The 26,011-nt window shown below is 31.3% G+C and overlaps 4 protein-coding genes and 1 pseudogene across 4 annotated transcripts; 3 read left to right on the top strand and 2 right to left on the bottom strand.

The window, feature by feature from the left end:
* The first annotated feature begins 434 nt into the window (after positions 1-434).
* LOC125814513 (probable aquaporin PIP-type pTOM75) lies at positions 435-3,251 on the top strand. Its single transcript, XM_049493965.1, has 4 exons — positions 435-819; positions 1,507-1,802; positions 2,260-2,400; positions 3,014-3,251. Exons 1-4 carry the CDS (start codon positions 489-491, stop codon positions 3,107-3,109), a joined length of 864 nt encoding a protein of 287 aa, XP_049349922.1. The 5' UTR covers positions 435-488; the 3' UTR covers positions 3,110-3,251.
* Positions 3,252-4,147: 896 nt separating this feature from the next.
* On the top strand, positions 4,148-7,586 carry LOC125814516 (short-chain dehydrogenase TIC 32, chloroplastic-like). Its single transcript, XM_049493968.1, has 8 exons — positions 4,148-4,253; positions 4,645-4,876; positions 5,264-5,343; positions 6,003-6,156; positions 6,478-6,556; positions 6,667-6,751; positions 7,189-7,235; positions 7,422-7,586. Exons 1-8 carry the CDS (start codon positions 4,148-4,150, stop codon positions 7,584-7,586), a joined length of 948 nt encoding a protein of 315 aa, XP_049349925.1.
* Positions 7,587-9,144: 1,558 nt separating this feature from the next.
* On the top strand, positions 9,145-13,273 carry LOC125814515 (short-chain dehydrogenase TIC 32, chloroplastic-like; annotated as a pseudogene).
* A 1,953-nt stretch (positions 13,274-15,226) lies between these two features.
* LOC125814505 (BTB/POZ domain-containing protein At5g41330-like) lies at positions 15,227-16,967 on the bottom strand. Its single transcript, XM_049493958.1, has one exon. The coding sequence runs from the start codon at positions 16,857-16,859 to the stop codon at positions 15,444-15,446; it is 1,416 nt and encodes a 471-aa protein (XP_049349915.1). The 5' UTR covers positions 16,860-16,967; the 3' UTR covers positions 15,227-15,443.
* Positions 16,968-23,820: 6,853 nt separating this feature from the next.
* On the bottom strand, positions 23,821-24,339 carry LOC125814523 (brassinosteroid-responsive RING protein 1-like). Its single transcript, XM_049493974.1, has one exon. It carries the CDS (start codon positions 24,295-24,297, stop codon positions 23,821-23,823), a length of 477 nt encoding a protein of 158 aa, XP_049349931.1. The 5' UTR covers positions 24,298-24,339.
* Between the last annotated feature and the right edge of the window lie 1,672 nt (positions 24,340-26,011).

The raw sequence follows: 26,011 nt of genomic DNA, 5'->3' as shown, positions 1-26,011 counted from the left end.
TGCAATAGTAGATTCAATAATTAACACTTTAATATACCCTTAAGTTTGTCACCCTTTTTTGTTAATTTTTGGTTGATATAATATATAAACGTGTCATTTAACTGATATTTATGTCCTTCAATTTTAAATGTACACAACCAAACACCTTAATTATCATAAATTTGAATAAGTAGATATACACGTCCTACTTGACAAATCGCATGAGATGCACCCATTCTACATGCCAAATCACGTGAAATTTGCTAAAATGTGTGTGTATTCAAATTTATGATAGTTGAAATGTCTATTTGTTATTGAACAACATAAGATGTTAGCTAAAATCAAGTTAACGTCATAAATGTTAGCTGAGGCGGAGTTAAAAAAGGGTGTTTATGTATATTATTATATTGACTTCTCCACTATATAAGGACACAAACACATACCTTTTCTCAGTACCAAAAAAAAGTAGAAAAAAAAAACAAGAAATCTTAGTGAGTGTGAGTGTAGAAATGGCAGAAAACAAAGAAGAAGATGTTAATCTTGGAGCCAACAAGTTCAGAGAGCCACAACCCTTAGGCACATCAGCACAAACAGATAAAGATTACAATGAACCACCAGCAGCCCCTTTATTTGAACCTGGTGAACTATCATCATGGGGTTTTTACAGAGCTGGAATTGCAGAGTTCATGGCAACTTTCTTGTTTTTATACATCACAATCTTGACTGTAATGGGTCTTAAAAGATCTGATAGTTTGTGTTCTTCTGTGGGTATTCAAGGTGTTGCTTGGGCTTTTGGTGGTATGATTTTTGCCCTTGTCTACTGTACTGCTGGTATCTCAGGTCAGTTCATTTTTCTCTAAAAAATTCAAATTTTTTTGTTTCTTGTACTAAAAATGTTATCTTTTTTTGTGTGTGTATCATGGGGTTATGTAGAAACTAGTTTTATGAGTTCTTGATTATATACCCATATAAAGTTTTTAGCTTTCTTTGTTCTGGTCTATTGTACTGCTAGTATCTCAGGTTAGTTAATTGCTCCTAAAAAAATGATTTTTTTTGTGCTAAAAATGTTAAAACTTTCTTTTTGTTGTTGTGTGACAAGAGTTTCTCTGCTGATTTTCTGACCTTGTTCTTTTTCTTGCTCTAAAATTGTTAACTTTTTTGTGTATTTCTTGTAATTAAAAATGCTAACTTTTTTGTTTTGTTTGGTATGTATTCAAAAGGGGTAGTCTATTACAGATAAGAGTTTTACTTCAAAACTATCAAGTTGAGCAATTAATTAATTAGACTATGGTTATTTCTTACTTTGAGCCAAGGGTCTTTCAGAAATAGCTTATTTCTATAGGGATAAGATGTGTATACAATCTACCTCACCTCACCTACCTGTGAGATTACACTTGAGTTGTTGCGCCTTCACATGATTCGATCGAGTAGAAAGCAATAATGTGTTTTCGGTTGAACCTACATTTCTTTTTGAAATTTGTCAAGTGCAAGCACATTGATATTTGTTTTTGTACTGAAACAAAACAGGAGGGCACATTAACCCAGCTGTGACATTTGGTCTGTTTTTAGCAAGGAAACTTTCCTTAACCAGGGCAGTGTTCTACATAGTGATGCAGTGTCTCGGTGCCATCTGTGGTGCTGGTGTTGTCAAGGGATTCATGCAGGGTCCGTATCAGAGATTTGGCGGTGGTGCCAATGTGGTTCAACCCGGATACACCAAAGGTGATGGCCTTGGTGCTGAGATTATTGGGACCTTTGTTCTTGTCTACACTGTTTTCTCCGCCACTGATGCCAAGAGAAACGCTAGAGATTCACACGTTCCCGTAAGTACTCTTTTCTTTCCCCACCCATAACTTTATTTTTTGTTGAAAGAGGGTGTGGGGATCTATGTTGCTCAGACTATTCAAATATGCTGCTGCACATGTGTCGGATCGTTAAAAAATCATGCCCATACTAGCATGCCTATGTGGTTCGTCAGCAAGTGCTTTTTGGTTGATGTATTTGTATGATGGGATACCACGCAATTGATAATATGGTGTAGGGGTTTGGCCAAAGATACTGATTCTCACATCGATGAGTTACCATACGGGTTGATTTTTCAAATGGTTACTCAACTAATAGTTATTATCTTAGTTGCTTGATTCCAATTTTTTTCAACAAAGAAAACGACTTTCTGATAACGAATGCATACAATCCCAACTTGCATCGGATTAAGGCGTGATTGCTGTTGTTTGAAGAATAAAGAAACTGCATTCTTAACTTTTGTATTGTGTTATACAGATTTTGGCACCACTTCCAATTGGATTCGCGGTGTTCTTGGTTCATTTGGCGACCATCCCAATTACCGGAACTGGCATCAACCCTGCTAGGAGCCTTGGAGCTGCTATCATCTTCAACCAAGACCAAGCTTGGGATGACCATGTAAGTCCCTTCAACTTACATTCATGTGATGATCATATTTCATACTTCCATTTCTATTTTGTTTTTGATGACCGGAAAAATACGGAGGTTCGTTGACGCGTTTGAAATTCAGTGGATAATCAGTTCACCCTTCTACCCTTAGATACCAACGATCATAGTATATGTCTACTCATCTAATATAAAATCAATGAGTAGATCTCACCTCTCCTTCCCCATACCATAGTCACAGGAGATAGGTATCCACCGAAATAAGAGTACGACCCCTTGTCCAACAACATTTAGTTTAAACATGGTTCAAATGTCTTTATGCTATAAGTAGTGTTCAGAACTGTCAATACGGGTTGGCCTAGCCCAGACAAGCCAACTCATCATTTTGATGGGCCTTAAGATAGCCTACCCAACCCTACACGGGCCGGGCCGGGCCAAGGCCACATTGACAACTCTAGTTGCATTAAGCAATGCTTCTTTGATAGAGCACCTGGCTCGAACTCATGACATGCACCTAATTCACATAATCACACATCATATGTTGTGCTCTTACCAATGAACCAAAATCGCAAAGGCTCTCATTTCTTTCTTTTCATAGCTAACAAGTTTTTTTCTTCTTTTTCAGTGGATCTTTTGGGTTGGACCATTCATTGGAGCTGCACTTGCTGCAGTTTACCATCAAATAATCATCAGAGCAATTCCATTCAAGAGTAGAGCTTAAGAGTTTCAACCATTTTCTTATCTTTCTAGTGTTTGTCTAAATGTGTATTTTCTTCAATTCAAATGTCATTTATGTGAAATAAACTCTCATCAAGTTGTATGTAAAAGCTTCTTTCAATGAAATAATTTTTATTTTATCCTTCTTAATTATTTATATGATATTGAATAGCATTACAATCTTTCTATCTTTATGAGAAGACGGTATAAATGAAATATAATGTAGATATATTTAAAGGAAAGAAATATTGTTTTCGAAACGTATTAAAAAGAAAAGTAAAACAAGCAAATTAAAACAGAAGAATTAATATATTTTTATAGAAAACTTTGATAATCGTGTCTGTCTATGTTCATTGTTGTCATATACTCCTTGTGATTTTGTTCAGTTTTCCTTGATTTCTCCCTCTAAAACAAGAAACAATTACAAAAAGATCAATTAGTCCAACATTATTGCCTATCATATACTCTTTCTGTTTTAATTTATTTGTCTGATTTTGATTAGATATGAAATTCAAGAAGGTAAAGAAAACACGTAGAATGCATCAAAATGTCATTTAATATTGTGGTCTTGAACATATCACTTCACTTGAAAAGTTAGAATTAAAGAGTTGTACGAAAAAAAAGAGACGTTTTTTTCAAAACAGACTAAAAAGTAAAGTAAAACAAACAAATTAGTCTACTACTCCATTCGGTTCAATTTGTGTGTTAGATTTTAACTTTGACACGGAGTTTAAGAAGCTAAAGAAAACTCTACAATCTTAAAGTCTTAATTTAAAGATACAAAAAATATATCAAAAAATTCTTTAATTTTATGGTCTTAAACATATATACCACGTGAAAAGTTAGAATTATAGGGTTATCGAAAAAAGAAAAGAAACATTATTTTCTAAACATATCAAAAAGAAAGTAAAACAAACAAACTGAAACCAAAAGAAGTATATATAGTTTACTATTATATATATTATTCTAGCATCAATTTTTATGAGTGAATTCTCCAAGAATATAATTCATAGAGTGAAACAAAAATTAAAATTAAAATTAAATGTGGATATTTGGAAGAAAAGGAACATCTGGTTTCTCATGTTGTTCAACTGCTGAGGAAGTTACTAAAGGAATTAATGGATTTGGCCACACTGCCATTGTTACAGGTCACTTTTTATCTATGTTTAACGAAAAAGTTGTCGTAAAATTTTATTCTTCGTTTTATTTGTTGTCAACAATTCTATTTATGAGACTCTTTCATCAGGTAAGAAAAGAAAGAGCCTAAGCATAATAAATATCATACACGAAATTCATTGAAGCTAATTCGTAGCTAAATAACTTTTAGTTAAAATTGATTTCTTATAATCTATCGATAAATGAGATTATCATGAAATTTTTGCTGCTTTAACTACAAAAAATTGCACACCACTAATTCCTTGTTTTCTAACCATGTTAGTGGAAACAAAAAACTACTCATTTAGTTCTATTTATAGTATAATTTTTCAACGTAGGAGATTCAACTCGATTAAATTTTGTCTTCATTTTTACTTATCTCAGGAGCAACAAGTGGCATTGGCATGGAGACGACACGTGTCCTCGCCTCGCACGGTGTGCATGTAATTATGGCAGTACGTAATATGGAAAATGGCAAAAAAATTAAAGAAAACATACTTAAATCCATTCCAAATGCTAAAATTGATTTTATGGAATTAAATCTGAGTTCTATGGAGTCAATAAGAAAATTTGCCAAAGAATATAACTCTGCTGGTCATCCTTTGAACCTTTTAATGTAAGAAAACAATATATTTATAAGTTTTATATTGTGTTTGATATGACGATAAATATTTTTCGATTTTTTTTCACTATTCAACACTTTACAAAATTCATAAACTATTTTAAATGAAAAACAGAAAAAAAGAAAATAATTTTTTATCATTTTGATGAAAATTATTTTTGGTGTTTGATTGTCAAAAAATAACTTAATTATTTTTTGAAAAAGACGTTTTCTAGATAATGTTTTTCTTATGACCTTTTTTTTTCTTTTTCAGAGAATGACTTATTTTCTGAAAAAGTATTTTAAATATTTGTTGAAAGTGGAAAATATTTTTCAAAAAGAGACTGATAATAATATCAATAAAATATTATTTAATTGTTTTTTTTTTTTTGGTTTTGTAAGTAATAATGCAGGGGTTATGATTCCACCATTTACACTTTCTCAAGACAAGGTAGAATTACAATTTGCAGTTAATCATTTAGGTAACTCAATTTATCTAATTATGTTTAATTTGTTGAAGATATAATTAAATAATTAAATGAAATATTTTTTTTTTAATAATTTAAGCTTTTAGATAAGATGATCACACACTTTAATACAATATTGGAGCAAACGTCATCATAGATTTGATGAGTCTCTCAAAAAAAATATTAAAAAATGATCATGTAATTAATTAACCCATGATAAAGAACCAAGTTCACATATGAAAGAATATATTGAAGATACAATTAAGTAAATTAAAACATATGCTCCAACACGTGTGCAAAAGCAATATATTAAAGATGTAATTAAGTAAATATAAGTGTGATGACGTTTTGTCATTTTGAAGATACAAACTAAAGTAAATGAAAATCTACACTATCCTTGGTCCTTTAGATGCAATAAATAATAGTCTGATGCACTAAGCTCTTATTATGTGTAGGATTTTAGAAAGGATCGTATCACGAGGATCTATGCAGCCTTTTCTTGTATTTCTACAAAAAAAAAATTGTTTCTGTATCTCAAACCCCTGACCTCCTTCCTAATCACATGACAACAACTTTATCAGTTACGATAAGACTCTCCTACATCGTTTAGATAAAGATGAATACATTATTCAATGTATGATCAAATATGATGTGTTAATATTTTGTTTTTGCAGGTCATTTTCTTTTGACAGATCTTTTATTGGAAAACATGAAAAATACAGCTAAAAATAGCAAAAATGAAGGAAGGATTGTAAATGTTGCATCAGCAGCACATGATTTTGCATATTCTCAGGGAATTATTTTTGATAAAATTAATGACAAAGAGAGGTATATATATAGTCCACAGTTAAATAACTTCTTTAATTATAATTATAATTTTTAATTGAAATTTCTTATTTAAAGAATAAAATATGATATTATTTTATTTCATGTTTAATTGAATATTTGATTTCAATTAAATATAAAATTATTTTATTTCATTTTTATTTCCCATAAAAGTCTTCTGAAAAAAATTAAGGTTAAAATTGAAAATAAAAGTACATCCTAATTTATTTATATAGTAAATCAAACACATATGTTATATTTATATTTTGTATACATTCTATTTTAGAATTTTAATATTTCTTTTTTATTTGTAATTATTTGCAGCTACCATAGATTTCATGCTTATGGCCAATCAAAGCTTGCTAATATACTGCATGCAAATGAACTCGCTAAGCGCTTAAAGGTAATTAAAGTTATTATCATCACTTAAAATTGTTATTATAAAATTCAAAATTTATATAGTTAAAATTCTGATTTCGCCTCTATCAATATATATTTTTTTTTCATAAATAGGAAGAAGGGGTGAATATTACTGCTAATTCTGTTCATCCTGGACCAATTGCCACCAACATTATGCGTTACGACAATATCCTTCATGGTAAAATATTTTAACTCACTTTTTTTTTTATTCCACCATTTATGTAAAATCTCTTTAGTATTTAGATAAATTTAAAATTTTGGACTTACAAATTTAGAAGTGTAGTGTGTTCACTTGTAAGAATCTTAAGCATGAACTCGTCAAATTTAAATTTTGAATCCATCTCTGATAATTTTGACTATATATTTGTTCAAAAATAGTAGGAAGTCATCCATAGTCCATATTGAGTCATCTTTAGAGGGTTTTTGGCTTAGCTTATTAAGTAGTTTTCAACCCTCGAGCTAGAATGTTTGGATTTTAAAAACGACTTAGAAAAAGTTACAAGTAGGTACCCTACTTTAACTTTTTAAAAATTACTTTTTTTAAGCTAAGTCAAACGGACTCTTAATCTTTAGTTTGATCCTATTTTCTCCCCCTTCCCTAACCATATTTTACAGGAATAATTAACTGGATTGGGAGATATGTGCTAAAGAATATTGAACAGGTACTTGAATTTTTTTCTCCTTACATTGATATTCAATACTATAGCTCCGCCCCTGTATTTATCGCCAACTCTTTAACCCCCCCCCCCCCCCCCCTGCCCCTCCCTTATATTTAATATTGTAGCTCCGCCCGTACGTATGATTATCACCATTTTTTCGTCCCTACATTGTTTATCCTATGATTATAGGGAGCTTCAACTACATGTTATGTGGCTTTGCATCCACAAGTGAAAGGAGTAAGTGGTGAGTACTTTTCAGATAACAACATAGCTACAAACACAACTACTTCTTTGGCAAAGGATTCAGATTTAGCAAAGAAATTGTGGGAATTTAGCTTGGATTTGACTAAATAGGATTGTCAAATGGGCGAGTTAGGTTGAATCTGGATGAATTAAGATGTAGCGAGTTAATAAATGGACGGGTTAAATTTGGATTGACTAGGCGAGTTGTGTTTTCATAAGCTAAGTTTGTTACCCTAGTTGAGAACCTCAGTTCATCAATTCCTAATTTGACTATGTTATGATGTCTTTCTTTCCCGTCTTTGTATTTTGTTTGTTGGACTAAGTCTGATTCAAATATACTTTTAACATAGTGTGATATTATCTATTTTGGATCACGTCCACGCGATTTCTCAAAAGCCTCACACCATTAAAATGATAGACGGGTCAATCAATTATCCATCTAGTTTCGAACCGTACACCATTAGAGGATTTCTAGGTTTTAGGTTAAGTTGATGTCACTTTATGGCTATAGAACAAGATGACAATAAAGAACCAAACATATACATTGATTGGCAGCAATAAAATACTAATATAATTTCTTCTTATTTATATTCAAGTTTCAATGGAAAAAATTGCTCAATACTTGTGTTGGTGAAAGATAACAAGTACCCTGTGAAATTAGTTGAGGTGCACACAAACTGATCTGAACTTGAACAAAATGACCTCGATACACCAGGTAGCCTGTGAAATTAGTCGAGTTGTGCACAAACTAATTCTCTTCACCAATAAAGTAAAGACAAATATATCCAGATCATACTTCTTCAAACACCTTTTGACACCAGTTAAGATCAAACAGCACTTACCATTCAAATGGCCATGAGTTTTCATAATTGAATAAGAAATGTTGTTTTCGAAACGTATTAAAAAGAAAAGTAAAACAAGTAAATTAAAACAGAAGAATTAATATATTTTTATAGAAAACTTTGATAATCGTGTCTGTCTATGTTCATTGTTGTCATATACCCCTTGTGATTTTGTTCAGTTTTCCTTGATTTCTCCCTCTAAAACAAGAAACAATTAAAAAGAGATTAATTAGTCCAATATTATTGCTTATTATATACTCTCTCCATTTCAATTTGTTTGTCTAATTTTAATTAGATATGGGATTTAAGAAAGTAAAGAAAATACGTAGAATGTATCAAAATGTTATTTAATATTGTGGTCTTAAACATATCACGTGAAAAGTTAGAATTAAAGAGTCGTCAGAAAAGAAGAGAGACGTTCTTTTCAAAACAGACTAAAAAGTAAAGTAAAACAAACAAAATTAGTCTACTACTCCATTTGGTTCAATTTGTATGTCTGAGTTAAACTTGATACAGAGTTTAAGAAGCTAAAGAAAACTCTACAATCTTGAAGTCTTAATTTAAAGATACATAAAATATATCAAAAGATTCTTTAATTTTATAGTCTTAAACATACCACGTGAAAAGTTGAAATTATAGAGTTATCCAAAAAAAAAAAACATTATTTTCTAAACGAATTAAAAGGAAAATAAAACACACGAACTGAAGAAAGAAGTATATATAGTCTACTATTATATAGATTATTCTATCATCAATTTTTATGAGTGAATTCTCCAAGAATATAACTTATAGAGTGAAACTAAAATTAAAATTAAAATTAAAATTAAATGTGGATATTTGGAAGAAAAGGAACATCTGGTTTCTCATGTTGGTCAACTGCTGAGGAAGTTACTCAAGGAATTAATGGATTTGGCCTCGCTGCCATTGTTACAGGTCACTTTTTATCTATGTTTGATAACAAAAAAGTTGTCGTAAAGTTTTGTTCTTCGTTTTATTTGTTGTCAACGATCCTATTTATGAAACTCTTTCATCAGGTAAGTAAAGAAAGGGCCCAAGCATGATAAATTTCATCCACATAGCTAATCCGTAGCTATATAGCTTTTAGTTAAAATTGATTTCTTATATTCTATCGATAAATGAGATTATCATGAAATTTTTGCTGCTTAGCTACAAAAATTTGCACACCACTAATTCTTTGTTTTCTAACCATAATTCCCTGTTTTCTAACAATGTTAGTGGAAACAAAAAACTACTCATTTAGTTCTATTCATAGTATAAGTTTTCAACGTAGGAAATTCAACTCGACTAAATTTTGTCTTCGTTTTTACTTATCTCAGGAGCAACAAGTGGCATTGGCATGGAGACGACACGTGTCCTCGCCTTGCACGGTGTGCATGTAATTATGGCAGTACGTAATATGGAAAATGGCAAAAAAATTAAAGAAAATATACATATATCCATTCCAAATGCTAAAATTGATTTTATGGAATTAAATCTGAGTTCTATGGAGTCAATAAGAAAATTTGCCAAAGAATATAACTCTGCTGGCCATCCTTTGAACCTTTTAATGTAAGAAAACAATATATTTATAAGTTTTATATTGTGTTTGATATGACGAAAAATATTTTTCGTTTTTTTTTCACTATTCAACACTTTACAAAATTCATAAACTATTTTAATTGAAAAACAGAAAGTCATTTTTCTCCCTTTGATGAAAAATATTTTTTGTGTTTGATTGTTTTTGAAAAAAGATGTTTTCTAGAAAATGTTTTTCTTATGATTTTTTTTTTAGAGAATGATATATTTTCTAAAAAAAATATTTTAAATATTTATTGGAGAGTGGAAAATATTTTTCAAAAAAAGATTGATAATAATATCAATAAATATTATTTAATTGTTTTTTTGGTTTTCTAAGTAATAATGCAGGGGTTATGATTCCACCATTTACACTTTCTCAAAGACAAGATAGAATTACAATTTGCAGTTAACCATTTAGGTAACTCAGTTTATCTAATTATGTTTAATTTGTTGAAGATATAATTAAATTAATAAAATAAAGTAGTGATTTTTCTAATAAATTTAAGCTTTTAGATAACATTATCACACACTTTAATATAATATCGGAGCAAACGTCATCATAGATTCGAGTCTCACAAAAACTATATTAAAAAATGATCATGTGATTAATTAACCCATGATAAAGAACCAAGTTCGCATATGCAGAATATATTGAAGATACGATTAAGTAAACGGAAAAGGGTCAAAATTGCCCCCGAACTATATGAAATAGACCATTTATACCCTTCGTTACATTTTGGGATAAAAAATACCCCTGCAGTTATCCCAGGAGACCACAAATACCCTCAAGAGTTAACACCCCCATTTTTTAGTGACGTGGCAAGCCACATGAGACTAATCCCTCCACCTAAGCATTGCCAACTAAGATTCACTACAAAAGAACTTGACTTTTAGCGGCAACAACAGTCGCCACAAAAGCCCAGAAAATCGTCACTAAAAGTTTTTAACATTAAATTCTAATTTTGTGATTTTTTCTTTATTGTTTTTAAAAAATCAAATATGATATCGATTAAGTAGGAGTTTGAAGACACTATATTTTTTATTTTTATGTCATATGTAAATGTATAAAATGTACAATGATGCATTATATATATATAGTAGGAGATTTGAATCGAGAAGTAATTTTGATTATTTTTCGTAATAATATTGGATGTTTTTAATATGGATATTGCAAGTTATTTATTTTAGAAAATTAGGTCGCAATCGAAAATTTATTATCATATTTTTTTGTTGAAAAAATAAGTTTTACTAGCGCATGGTTGTTGGAGCCTTAGTCGCCACTAAAAATCACTCATAACCTTTAGTGGCAATATTTTGAGATTTTGTGGCGACTTTGTCGCCACTAAAAGTCAAGTTCTTTTGTAGTGAATCTTAGTTGGCAATGCTTAGGTGGAGGGATTAGTCTCATGTGGCTTGCCACGTCACTAAAAAATGGGGGTGTTAACTCTTGAGGGTATTTGTGGTCTCCTGGGATAACTGCGGGGGTATTTTTGATCCCAAAATGTAATGGAGGGTATAAGTGGTCTATTTCGCATAGTTCAGGGGCAATTTTGACCCTGTTCCGTTAAGTAAATAAAAACATATGCTCCAAATTCCAATACGTGTGCAAAAGCGACATATTAAAGATATAATTAAGTAAATATAAGTGTAATCAAACTCACATTTGATGACATTTTATCGTTTTGAAGATACAAACTAAAGTAAATGAAAATCTACTCTATCCTTATTTTAGATGCAATAAATAACAGTTATGTGTGGAATTTTGGAAAACATTGTATCACAAGGATCTATGCGGCCTTATCTTATATTTCTGCAATAAAGTTGTTTTTGTATCTCAAATCAATGATCTTCTTTCTAATCACATTATAATAACTTTATCAGTTACGATGAGACTCTCGAGATGAATACATTATTCAAATGTATGATCAAATATAATGTGTTAATATTTTGTTTTTACAGGCCATTTTCTTTTGACAAATCTTTTATTGGAAAACATGAAAAATACAGCTAAAAATAGCAAAAAAGAAGGAAGGATAGTAAATGTTGCATCAGCAGCACATGATTTTGCATATTCTCAAGGAATAATTTTTGATAAAATTAATGACAAAGAGAGGTATATATATAGTACACAATTAAGTAACTTCTTCAATTATCATTTTTTAGTTGAAAATTTTATGAGATTATTTTATTTCGTGTTTAATTGAATATTTGATTTCAATTAAATATAAAATTATTTTATTTCGTGTTTATTTCTCATCAAAGTCGTCTGAAAAAATTAAGGTTAAAATTGAAAATAAAAGTACATCGGCCAATTCATTTATATCGTAAATCAAACACATGTGTTATATTTATATTTTGTATATACATCCTATTTTTATAATTTTTAATATTTCTTATTTATTTGTGAATTGTAGCTACAACAAATTCCATGCTTATGGTCAATCAAAGCCTGCTAATATACTGTATGCAAATGAACTCGCAAAGCGTTTAAAGATATCATCTCTTAAGTCGTCATTATAAAATTCATATTCGATACAGCTAAAATTCTGACTCCATCTCTATTAATAAAAAAATTTACCCAAATAGGAAGAAGGGGTGAATATAAGTGCTAATTCTGTTCATCCTGGGCCAATTGCTACCAATATTATGCGTTACAACAATATCCTTCATGGTAAAATATTTTAACTCACTTTTTAAAAACATTTATTCCACCATTTATTTAAAATTTCATTGACTATATTTTTGTTCAAATATAGTAGGAAGTCATCCATAGTCCATATTGAGTTATCTTTTAGAGGGTGTTTGACTTAGCTTATTAAGTAGTTTTCAGCCCTCGAGAATGTTTGGATATTTTAAAAACGAATTAGAAAGAGTTAAAAGTAGGTACCCTACTTTGACTTTTTAAAAACTACTTTTTTTAAGCTAAGCCAGACGGACCCTTAATCTTTAGTTTGACACTACATTCTCCCCCTCCCTAACCATATTTTACAGGAATAGTTAACTGGATTGGGAGATATGTGCTAAAGAATATTGAACAGGTACTTGAATTTTTTTCTCCTTACATTGATATTCAATACTATAGCTCCGCCCCTGTATTTATCGCCAAATCTTTAACCCCCCCCCCCCCCCCCCTATATTTAATATTATAGCTCCGCCCTTACGTATGATTATCACCATGTTTTTGTCCCTACATTGTTTATCCTATGATTATAGGGAGCATCAACTACATGTTATGTGGCTTTGCATCCACAAGTGAAAGGAGTAAGTGGTGAGTACTTTTCAGATAACAACATAGCTACAAACAAAACAACTTCTTTGGCTAAGGATTCAGATTTAGCAAAGAAATTGTGGGAATTTAGCTTGGATTTGACCAAATAGGATTGTCAAATGGGTGAGTCAGGTTGAATCTGGATGAATCAAGATGTAATGAGTTAATAAATGGACAGGTTAAATTTGAATTGATTAGGCGAGGTGTGTTTTCATGAGCTAATTTTGTTACCCCTAGTTGAGAACCTCAGTTCATCAATTTCTAATTTGACTATGTTATCATGTCTTTCTTTCCCTGTCTTTATATTTTGTTTGTTGGGCTAAGTCGATCCAAATATATTTTTAACATAGTGTGATTTTATCTGTTTTGGACCACGTCCACACGGTTTCTCAAAAGCCTCACACCATTAGAATGGTAGATGGGTCGATCAATAATCCATCAAGTTTTGAACCGTACACCATTACTCCCAGAGGATTTCTAGGTTTTAGGTTAAGTTGATGCCACTTTATGGCTATAGAACAAGATGACAATAAAGAACCAAACCAAACAAACATTATTTCACCTATCCAATATAATATATACATTGATTGGCAGCAACAAAATACTAAGATAATTTCTTCTTATTTATATTCAAGTTTTAATGGACAAAATTACTCAATATTTGTGCTGGTGAAAGGTAACAAGTACCCTGCGAAATTAGTTGAGGTGCACACAAAGTGATCTGAACTTGAACAAAATGACCTTGATACCTGTGCTAATGGAAGGTAATAGATTTTCACCAGGTTTCCTATAGAATTAGCTGAGTTATGCCCAAACTGACTTGAACACCACGATTATCCAAATGTCAACACTCATGACAGTTTGCAGGAATTACAATATCAATAAATATAAACAAATCTCATTCTCTTCAAACACCTTTTGATGCCAGTTAAGATCAAGTGGCAGTTACCATTCAAATGTCCATGAGTTTTCATGATTGAATAAGAATATGCCACTATGTCAGTCCACTTGTAAAGCTTCACGACTATTAAGAAATGAACCTTAGACCTGACTCGACTTCAAAATTTGTCTTATGAAGCAATGTATGCCAAGACCATAATGAGACTACAACTTGTATCCTCAACCAAATGAGGGCGCTATGTTGGGTAAACCAAGAACAAGGATTAGTCCGACTCTAATACTATATTAAGAAAATGGAGATTGGCCTCGCTCAACCCCAAAAACTTCCTCGTGAGGTGAGGATGGTTCAAAACTATATAAAGAGATAAAATTCCATACCCTCAAGGCCTTAACTGGTAAAGTTGTTGCCATGTGACCAGGAGGTCTCGTGTTCAAGCCTTGGAATTAGCCTTTGGCAGAAATGCAAGGTAAGGCTGCATACAATAAACTCTTCCTCGGACCCTGCGCATAGCGGAGGCTTTAGTGCACCGGGTTACCCCTTCTTACCCTCAAGGCCTCAACTAATGTGAGTTCCTAGCAAAGACAATGAGTTTCTCCGGTCACAAGATCAACAGGCGACAACATATTCATATAGCTGACTACAATGCATGAAACATTTGCGAACTGGGAATGATGCAATATGTGACAATGGCATTCTACAAAACCAAAACGAACAAAAAAGTAGTTCAAAATGACAAAGTCATAGCAAAACAAGAAATGCTTTGACAAAAAAAAGAAATCCCATCAGCTTAAAAGTATGTCCTGACTGGAGTGAAGATGCAACTGTTCCAGGAAGTATACTAATACTAAATCATATTTGGATAGCACAAAGGTACAGCAATATATACTATCTTCGAGCAACTTGATTAATTCTCTTCTGGGGCTTTTGTAACGACTATAATGGATCTCCCCGTGTGAAAGGCTATTGGGATCGATCCCTTCAACTTTACTTGGCGTGGAAGGTTGCAAGAGAAAAGAAAACTATTCTTCTTAGCAGCTTTTTCAACCTACCCGACCTCAGCTTTAGAAGTTAACTTTAAGCAAAGAAGACAAGAACTACATAACAAAAGAGACATACATTCAACAAAGACTTAATGGTGAAGAAATGAACAAGATTGAAACAAAAAAAGAATCACATTTCGGCATTTCATTAGCATTGTATAAATACAATTCTTGTGCACATAACAGGCTTGATGAACTATATAAACATTTACAAATAATAAAGCTAGCAACTAACCTTCTCTTACAAATCAATCAATCAATCAATGAACCGCGTCTCAGTCCCAAACAAGTTGGCTTCAATGCCACGACCTACTCCTACCAATGCTTGCGAAAAAAAACCTAAAATCCCCTAACTGAACTCTGCCAAACCTCAACAAATTGTTGATCCTTTCGTGTAACAAACATTCGATTCCCTCCAAAGCTGAAGTGAGTTATCCGATTTCCACAAAAATCTTTTGCTCTTCCCATGTAGTTCTTCCTAAAAACTCTGCCTTCTGATCCAAACCTACCTTTTATCGAACCATCGATAAGAACCTCAGACCACAACTCAACATTTCCTCCTTTAGTGCAGAAAACTTGATTCCCATGGCTCTCGATTTTGCATCCAATTCCTTCCTTTTTACCATTCGTTACCTTTCTTTGATCACCAAGACAAATCCAAGCATTCTCAGAACCAATATTCCTCAAATCAGCAAGAAAAACCTCGCCCGAGTGTACTCCAACTTTAAAAATACCAGACAAACTATCCGAAACTGTGATATCGGAGAAACAATCAACGTTTTCCTTAATTTCCCAAACTGTATTCCCAGACCTTAAATCCCAAAACTTAATATTCCCAAGTACACCAGAAGGACCACTATGTGAACCAGCAGACATTAACAAGTTATGACTAGGTAACCATCTTAACTTAGTAGCTGGAATTGCTGAATCCAATTCAGCACCAAAGATTTCATAATGACCAATCTTAGTAACCGGTTTAAAATCATCGTTAACGTCATATACCATAATACAATTCGAATTCCTCCTAGATGATTCGAAACTCGTAAACAAGAATTCACCTGATGATCCAATTGCTTGTACTGTTGAACCAGACTTAGTCACATTTTCCCAATTAAGATTCTTTTTAACAGAACCCTTAACAAGATCAAGAATCTGTAAACCCGAAAAATCAGTAGCACCAACTGCAACAGTTCTTGAATTCAAACACAACATAGAATCAATAGCTGGAAATTGAGTTAAAATTGTGGATTTTCTCTTTAAAGACCAATCAAAAGAAGTAATTTTACAACCATGAGCTACTTGAACTGAACCATTTTCTGTTGTGGAAATTGCTGAAGGTGAATCTCTACCAGTTAAAGGTAAAAGAAGAGATTTTTCAAGATCAAAAGGCTCAAACTGAGATGGGTTTGACTGGGAATTCAAAATAAGTTGTTCTACACCATAAAATTTTGCTTCAAAAATCAAATCTTGAATATCAAAGTTTTTAGCTTTTGAGGGTAAATTTCCAGTTCTTAAAAGAGATAGTAAAACAGAGAAAATTTCAGGGTCTCTATCAATAAATGGAACTGAATCATTTTCTAAATTACTTGAAATTGTAGAAAAAAGAGATTTTGAACCTGCTTGATTTAGGGTTTGTTTAGTTGTTTGAAAAAGATGGCCACCAACATCAATGGTGACTATGTTGGAATTTAAATCCATGTTGTTGTTGTGTCTGAAACCATATGAAAGAGGGTTTGATCCAACAAAAGGTGGCATTTTTATGAGAAAAAACAGAACAAATTTCAAGAAAAATTATGCTAACTTGAAACTCAAGAAAACAAGAAAGAACACAAACCAAAAACTAATAAGAGACCTAATTAAATTATGGGTTGTTGAGTTTGTTAGAAGATGAATCAAGAATGGTTGACAAATGTGGGAATTTATTAGGTGGGGGTGGGGTAAAATGGTGGCTAGTGGTCAAGAATGACCTAAGTCTTGTAGATTTCTTAGTGATTTCCTTTTACCATTTGAGTGTCATTAGGAAAGGAGTCCAATGTGGACCAAATTTGTGGTCTTTCTTTGTTCCTTCTTTGTTTTGGGGGTGGGGGAGAGGACATCACGACAACAACATATTCAGTTTAATCTATTATATAAGTGGAAGGATGGTATGTATATAATTTTATCTTTTTTTGGTGAAGATAAAGAAGATGTTTTCAATAAATTCTTGGCTCAAATAAGAACATATAATATATATATTTTTTGTGAAAATAAAATATATTAGATAAAAGAATTGTAGTAACAACAAATAACACGCTAACTGATGCAAAGAAAATAACATGTAATAATCAAATGAAGCATAAGATATAATAGGAACATAATAATAATAATAATAATAATAATAATAATAGTACATAGAAGGAAAATTAGATGATGCTTGATTGTCTGATAATACATTTTATCCTAATTCTTGATTTTCATAGCCTTCTATCTAGGATCGTATCCTCGAGAATTTATAAGTGGATATCTTGTCTAATCACCTTAATTAGGTGAGAGGAGATATAATCTCCAAATACAACTCATTATTAATTTGTATCATGTTTGGTTGTATTTGTGGAAATACAATTTTCATATAAAATTCAATAATAAATTATATAATATTTAGTTGTTAGTTTTGTGTTTTATTCATAAATAATATAGGCATAAGTTATATAGGTATATATATTCAATCCCCTTAGGTTGGAAACAAAAGTGAATCCACGATATTAGGAATAGACGCAATAAAATTTGATAAGTTTAGCTCAAACATTTTGTACGTATATATTATCAAACTCATTTAATATGTATAAATTTTTTATCCATAAATTTAACAAAAAGTAATAATTTAATAATCTATAATCCTATGGGCCACACCTAATTTTAATCATTTGGTTGGAGGAATGAAGTATAGAAAAAACAATTGTAATTACGTGATTTAATATTGAAAGATTCTTTATCTTATGTTTAGTTGCCAATTTAATTTCATGAATAACGAATACATTAATGTAAGCATTATATTTGTTAATTTGTATCAAATAAAGAAGGAAGATTATGGTAGGTTAATGGTGAACGTAAAATTAATCGAGAGGAGTTATGTTAGAATGTGCTCGCTCAAATACATGTCATAATTTGAAATTGAGATAAATGATTTACACAAAATAACATAGATATATGACATATATTAATTTGAATAGATATTGAGTATCGATAATAAAAATAAACACGCAAAGAGAGACAAATTGGAATAAACACTACTAGCTAAGAACGAGGTTATAGTCAACAAAAGATGATTAATTGAACGTTGTCATAAAAATTCTAAACTATACTTCGAAAAATTTCTGACGTTCCACCTAAAACACAACTAAAATATCCATAACAATAACCTACCAGCTAATAACTACATACTTACCAAACTTTAGTTAAATACAAGTTGACTAAGAGTTTGGTTAAATATGTACAACTCACAACATTATTATCATCAAGGCACAACTAAGTCACAGCTGTGCACTGTATCATTTTTCTTTACAAAAGATCTAGTAAACGTTTGGACATGAATCGGATGATATTTTATTTTTTTAAAATAATACTATATGGAATTAAAGTTATAATCGGAGATGTATTTCACTTGGAAAATGTTAAAATTTTATGAGGAACCAAATTTTAAAACTCGTTAAAACAATTGTTGGAGGAATCAATTTTTAAATCTTGTTAAAACAATTGTTGGGGTAAAAAAAATTGATTTTGTACTGGAAAGTCCTACATTGCGAGGGAGAAAGAGGAGGGGGAGGGGTGGGTGAAATGCTCACTGATAAAGACAATTTCATATCTGGACTCAAATTCGAAACCTTTGATTGAAAATGAAGAAATAATTAGTATTTCACTATTACGACCGATGTTGTCTGTATGAAATTACCTTGTTACTTATATATAGGAAGAAACCCAAATTGAATCGAAGCCCATTTTGAAAAAAATTTGAGGGTCAATGCGTACAATTCAAAACTAGATGGATAATGAGTGCACTTTTTATGTTTCTTCACTTAAAAAAATAAGTTTTTTTTCTGCAATAGAGTTTTGAAACCTATATGACATGTACTTAACTCACTTATCACGTGTTATGCTCTTGCCACTAGACCAAAACGTCGAGAGGAAACAAAGTAATAGTTTATCCAATGCGAATTTCTAAAATACATCTCTATCTTTTGCCTTAGCTCAGCAAGCGCTCCCTATCTTTTGCCTAACATCTGACGATGGTTTTTATGTTGCTTGGACTCACAAAAAATATTACCGCACTCGTATTAAATACTCCAAAAATATACTTCATTCCGTTTGAAGATAACACCTTAATATTCACAATTTGTTTTAGGATGATAGTGGGCTACATACCTTGCAAGTCGGTTGGGCCAATTCAGTAACCCAATCAAATTGGCCCAGAAAAAAAAGAGGACTTCAATCGGCCCATGATTTTGGTCTAATCCCGGCCCATATTCAAGTCGTGGTCCGAGTCCATTTACCTGCCCAATTAGAAGGGGTAAAATGCACAAAGATCCACTTATGAGATCGTGATTTAGTTTAGGGGAATTTTCGCACATAGCCACTAAAAAATAGCTTACTTACGTTCCATAACTATAGTTTGCTAATTACGATTTGTAGCTACATGTTATAGAGAGGAGAGTGACGAGCGAGATTGGGAGAGGGAGGAGAGAGACAAGTGAGAGAGGGCAGAGAGTGGGAGAGAGGTGAATTGTATATGTATATTAGTTAGATAATTGTATATATGTAACTGGTATGCATATGTATTTGTATATCTGACGAGTGATTTTGGAGGGTGAGGAGAGTGGCGAGCGAGATTGGGAGAGGAAGGAGAGAGGTGAGCGAGAGAGGGCAATAATTTGTATAATTCGCTTCTAGATTTTATAATTTGCGGGTACATTTGCATAATTCGCGTGTTTTTGTACAATTGAGTAATATAAAGTCTGGAATTATACAAATATGATCAAACTTGAAATAACGAATTAATAAAAACATAGACATATGAACTTTAAACAGTAATACAAATTATATTATACAAATTACATTATATAAATTATATTATATAAAATTCAAAAACTACACGTTTATACAAACTTTTAAAAGATATATACAAAAAGATTGAATGTATATGGTGATAAAACTGAAAAACTAAAGGAAATCAGCATCATATACAAATACAAATCAAACGAAAAATTGTTAGTTGAGAATTATACAAATGTGGGGAATTATACAAACGTGACTAATTATACAAACTCGAAGTCAACCCACATAATTAATGATTAATGTTAGTCGCGAGTGATAATAATAACAAACTATAACTATGATGACTAATTAAGTAGTATATTTGCTTAATTGCGTAATTTTCCTTTATATTCGATGTTAAACATCAACTTCAGACATAGGTGACTGAAGTTGAAAATCCACATCTCACTTCAGATATATTTGTATAAAATAAAGCATTGTAAAGATCAAATATCGAACATTTTTACCCGTAACAACAAATAACACGCTAACTGAGGCAAAGAAAATAACATGTAATAATAAAAATGAAGCATAAGATACAATAGGAGCATAATAATAATAGTACATAGAAGGAAAATTAGATGACGCTTGATTGTCTGATACCTTTTATCCTAATTCTTGACTTTCATAGTCATCTATCTAGGATCGTATCCTCGAGAATTTATAAGTGGATATCTTGTCCAATCACCATAATTAGGTGAGAGTAGATATAATCTCCAAATACAACTCATTATTAATTTGTATCATGTTTGGTTGTGTGGAAATACAATTTTAATATAAAAATCAATACTAATAAAATATATTAGTTATATAGGTATATATTCAATCCCCTTTAAGGTTGGAAACAAAAGCGAATCCACGATATTAGGTACAGACGTAATAAAATTTGAAAACTTTAGCACAAATATTTTGTACGTATACATTATCAAACTCTTTAATATGTATAAATATTTTATTCATAAGTTCAACAAAAAAGTAATAATCTAATAATCTTTAATCCTATGGGCCACACTTAATTTTCATCATTTGGTTGGAGGAATGAAGTATAGAAAAAACAATTGTAATTATGTGATTTAATATTGAAAGATTCTTTATCCTATCTTTGGTTGCCAATTTAATTTCATGTACAACTAAAACATTAATGTAAGCATTATATTTGTTAATTTATATTTATTATATCAAATAAAGAAGGAAGATTATGGTAGGTTAATGGTGAACATAAAATTAATCGAGAGGAATTATGTTAAAATGTGCTCGCTCAAATACATGTCAATTGTCATATTTTGAAATTGAGATAAATGATTTACATGAAACAATATAGATATATGATATTTATTAATTCGAATACATATTAAGTACCGACAATTAAAAAATAGGTAAAAACAAATAAATTGGAATAAACACTATTAGGGACGGAGTTATAATCAACAAAAGATGATTGATTGAACGTTGTCATAAAAATTCTAACATTCAACCCGAAACACAACTAAAATATCCATAACAATAACCTACCAGCTAATAACCACATACTTACCAAACTTTAGTTAAATACAAGTTGACTAAAGAGTTTGGTTAAATATGTACAACTCACAACATCGTTATCATCAAGTCACAGCTAAGTCACAGCTGTGCACTGTATCATTTTCCTTTACAAAAGATATCGTAAACGTTTGGACATGAATTGAATGATATTTTATTTTAAAAAAATAATACTATATGGAATTAAAGTTAAAGTTGGAGATGTATTATTTCACTTAAAAAATGTTAAAATTTTGTGAGGAACCAATTTTAAAATCTTGTTAAAACAATTGTTGGAGTAAATTTTTTTTTTTGATTTTGTACTGAAATGTCCTACATTGCTTGGGAGAAGAGGAGGGGGGTGGGTGGGTGGGGTGGGGTGAAATGCTTCTTGATAAAGACAATTTTATATTCAGACTCAAATTCAAAACTTTTAATTAAAAATGAAAAACTAATTACTATTTCACTATTACGATCGATGTTGTCGGTATGAAGTTACCTTTTTGCTTATATATAGGCAAAAACCCAAATTGAAAGGAAGCCCCTTTTGAATTTTTTTTTTGAGCGTACAATTCAAAACTTGATGGATAATGGGTGCACTTTTAATTTTCTTCACTTAAAAAAATAAGTTCTTTTTCTGCAGTAGAGTTTGAAACCTATGACATGTACTTAACTCACTTATCACGTGTTGTGCATTTGCCGTTAGACCAAAACCTCGAGAGGAAACAAAGTTATAGTTTATCCAATGCAAATTTCTAAAATACATCTCTATCTTTTGCCTTAGCTCAGTAAGCACCCCCTATATTTTGCCTAACGTGTTTTTATGTTGCTCGGACTCACAAAAAGTATTACCGCACTCGTATTAAATACTCCAAAAATATACCTCATTCCGTTTGAAGATAACACCTTAATATTCACAATTTGTTTTAGGACGATAGTGGGCTACATACCTTGCAAGTTAGTTGGGTCAATTCAGTAACCCAACAAATTGCCCAAAAAAAAAAAGAGGACTACAATCGGCCCATGATTTTGTTCTAGTTCCGGCCCATATGCAAGTCGTGGTCCGAGTCCATTTACCTGCCCAATTAGAAGGGGCAAAATGCAAAAATATCCGCTTATGAGACCATGATTTAGTTTATATTCGATGTTAAACATCAACAAGTTGAAAATCCACATCTCACTTCGAATATATTTATATAAAATAAAGCATTGTAAAGATCAAATATCAAACATTTTTACCTAAAGTTTGTTGTGTCTTATCAAGAATAACTTCAAATATTTTCAATTGAAATTGTGACCTTCATAATATTTATTTCAGACGTTTTTTATTGAAGCTATTTCCGATAAAATGAACTAGGATTATTGATTGATCTACTTACTCATCAAAGACCTAGCTAGGATACAATCTTTTTCCTTTCTTTTTTGTTCGAGGAATCCTAGGTTGGGTAAGCTAAATATAAAAACCTAAAACCTAAGCTCCTATAAGCAAACTCCAAGTGTAGAAGCAAATGTTTACTTTGAGGATGACACTAACTTGTATGGAGAAATAAAAAAACCAAAGTTATGAATATGGGGCGGAGCTAGAGGGAAAGCTATGAGATCGACATAATTCAATAATTTCTATTAAAATTTTATAATTCTATTAAAAATTGATTAATATGCCAAATCCAACCACAATCATTAAAGTCGTGATAGAATGATGAATTTTTCTATATTTTTAACAAGAGTTTTCAAATTCAAACGTATAAAATAATACGTATTTTTTTCATTTTTAATCAAAAATCTCATATTCAAACCTTATATATACATTCACTCCCTTTTAACAAGAATACTTTACGTAAATTTATTCGATGCATACCTGAATCAGTCAGACATAGGGAGAAATCAAAAAATCCCAATCACCACTAAAAAAATTGTTTTACAATCTTTTTCTCATACACGCGTGTAATTGAAGTAATACCTCATCTGCAATAACATTTCACTATTACAGCTAAATAGTGTCGGAACAAAGGATATCATTCAATTTTTTCGTATATTTTCCATAATAACGTTTCACTATAACAACTAAAAAAACTATCAAAGCTATCAACATGGTTACGTTGCTATAAAGAGGTTTGACGGTATAACACGACTACTCCTCACAAAAATCATTAACCCCAAAAGCCAACCACAACTTCTCATTAAAAATCCCCATCATATCCTCCGGTACAAATTCCTTCCTACAAAGTGGACACGTCTTCTGATCATGATCCATCCAACGGTCCACACAGCTCCGGTGAAACACGTGTCGACAATTCATCAACATCCTGATCTCGTCGCCGGAATCAAACTCGTAAAGACAAACCGCGCAGCTCTCCGGCGGGTCAACTATTTCGGAAAACCTCACTACCGGTAATATCTCTCGGATTATCGCCGCCGACACCGAACACAACCGGGTATTCTCTTCTCCGGGTCGGGTCGGGTAAGGAAAGTCGGGTTCGAGGAAATCGGGGAGACCGAGAATTGTGAAGAGATTACAGATGAGTTTTCTGATGAAGAATAGAATTGAAAGAAGATGGAGAAGTAATTTGGGGAAATTGAGATCTGTATAGCCTAGTGGAAAACCCATTAAAAAGGTGTTTTTGTGAGTAATTAGTGTGTGCAAAAATGGAGATTTGAACTGACCTGAGATTCCTTGTTAATGGCGGAATGGGAGGTTTATATAGTGGCAATTTTTTGGGGGAAATGTTCAAATTTGCCCCTAAAGTAATCAAATTTGCAATGTGTCCACTACTCACGGAGAAGTCGTAGGGGTTCAACATTAAAAAATAATAATTTTTAATTATGTATATATAACATAATTTTTTATCGAAGAGAATTTGGATAAACACCCTTAGTTCTATTTGCCTCCGCGGGTGGCCATGATATGATAAATATAAATTATTATATTGAGATTGAAAATAAAATATTTTTTGAAAAGCAAATATGATTCTGCGTAAATCAAAGTCTAATAAATTATGACTATTTATTTTGTCATACCGTAGAATACTAAAATCGAATTAAAAATATGAAATTATAGTGAATCAATTTGATGAGATAATGAGTTGTAAGGTATGTGTACATTTTATTCTCTTTGGCTTTTGTTTTACGGAAGTAGATTAGGTATGTTATTGCTATTGTTGTAATATACATTTCTCATTAATTTGCGGTGGGAAAAATCTCTATTTCTGATAGTGTATAATGGATAATATTAGACTAAAAGTTGAACAAACTATAAAGTTGCTCAATTTTGAATAATAATGAGCATTTTTGGCTTTTTTTTTTTAATATCCGATATTTAATTTCTAGCCTAACTAATTTAGATTTATGCCTTAAAAGTCATGCTTTGGAAGGAAATACGCCTTATCAAAGATAGCTATATTTACAAGACTCGAATCTGAGATCAGTAATTAAAAATAAAAGATCACTTTAATGAATACATAATTTAGAAAATATTTTTGGAGTGGGGTGTGTGGGTAAGTGGGGAGGGGGGGGGGGCGGGGGTGTGGGGGTTATTAGTGACAGGGATGTGAGAGAGTCAAGTGTGTATGTGTGTCCCATTCCAAGACGTAGGAGCCTTGTCCTATGATTTGGGCTCTTCACCTTTTAACATTCTGAATTGTCAATTTATATCTTCATAAATCAGACTTTATCTGTAATAAAAAATAAAATTATAAATTCTTTTTATATTTTTAAAATCAAAGGAATTAAACTTTATTTTTTGGAAAGTACAAATGATGGAGAATAAAATCCAATCTTTGAAATGTCAATTTTTAACAAGTAGAAAGAAAAAAAAAACTACTAATTGTTTTAGGATCATGAAATTTTTAAGTTTGTTCTACGAGTTTAGGACAATGATTTTAAGTGCTAACTAAATTTTGAATTTGATTTATATACATATGTGTTAACATATACATAATTTGTATCAGAACTATTAAACTCTATCAAATTCATTTATATATTTGTGCTAAATTTGTACACAAAATTGAGATTACTTTCTTTGGGGCCATTGACAAATAGTCATATGGCCATGATGATGTGTATAATGTACTAATTTTCATACAAATTCATGTGCTACATTTTAACTTTCTTTATAATTATAGGTACTATAGTACTCTTTTGACAACAACTTAGGTAGCTTCTCATTTTCAAATGCTCAAACACAAATAATCAAATGATTTTGACTTGTTATTAGTAGGTACCAATGAAGGAACATAAGAAAAGGACTCATTTGAAAGCCACTAGACCAAAATATGTATTTTCAAAACTAGTATTATCAATCTATCAAGTACATTGATTGAAAA

This window comes from Solanum verrucosum, unplaced genomic scaffold (genome assembly GCF_900185275.1).
Source record: "Solanum verrucosum unplaced genomic scaffold, falcon-dt-bn FXZP01000268.1, whole genome shotgun sequence".
Classification (NCBI taxonomy): Eukaryota; Viridiplantae; Streptophyta; class Magnoliopsida; order Solanales; family Solanaceae; genus Solanum; species Solanum verrucosum.
This window is presented reverse-complemented; position numbering and strand designations above follow the sequence as displayed.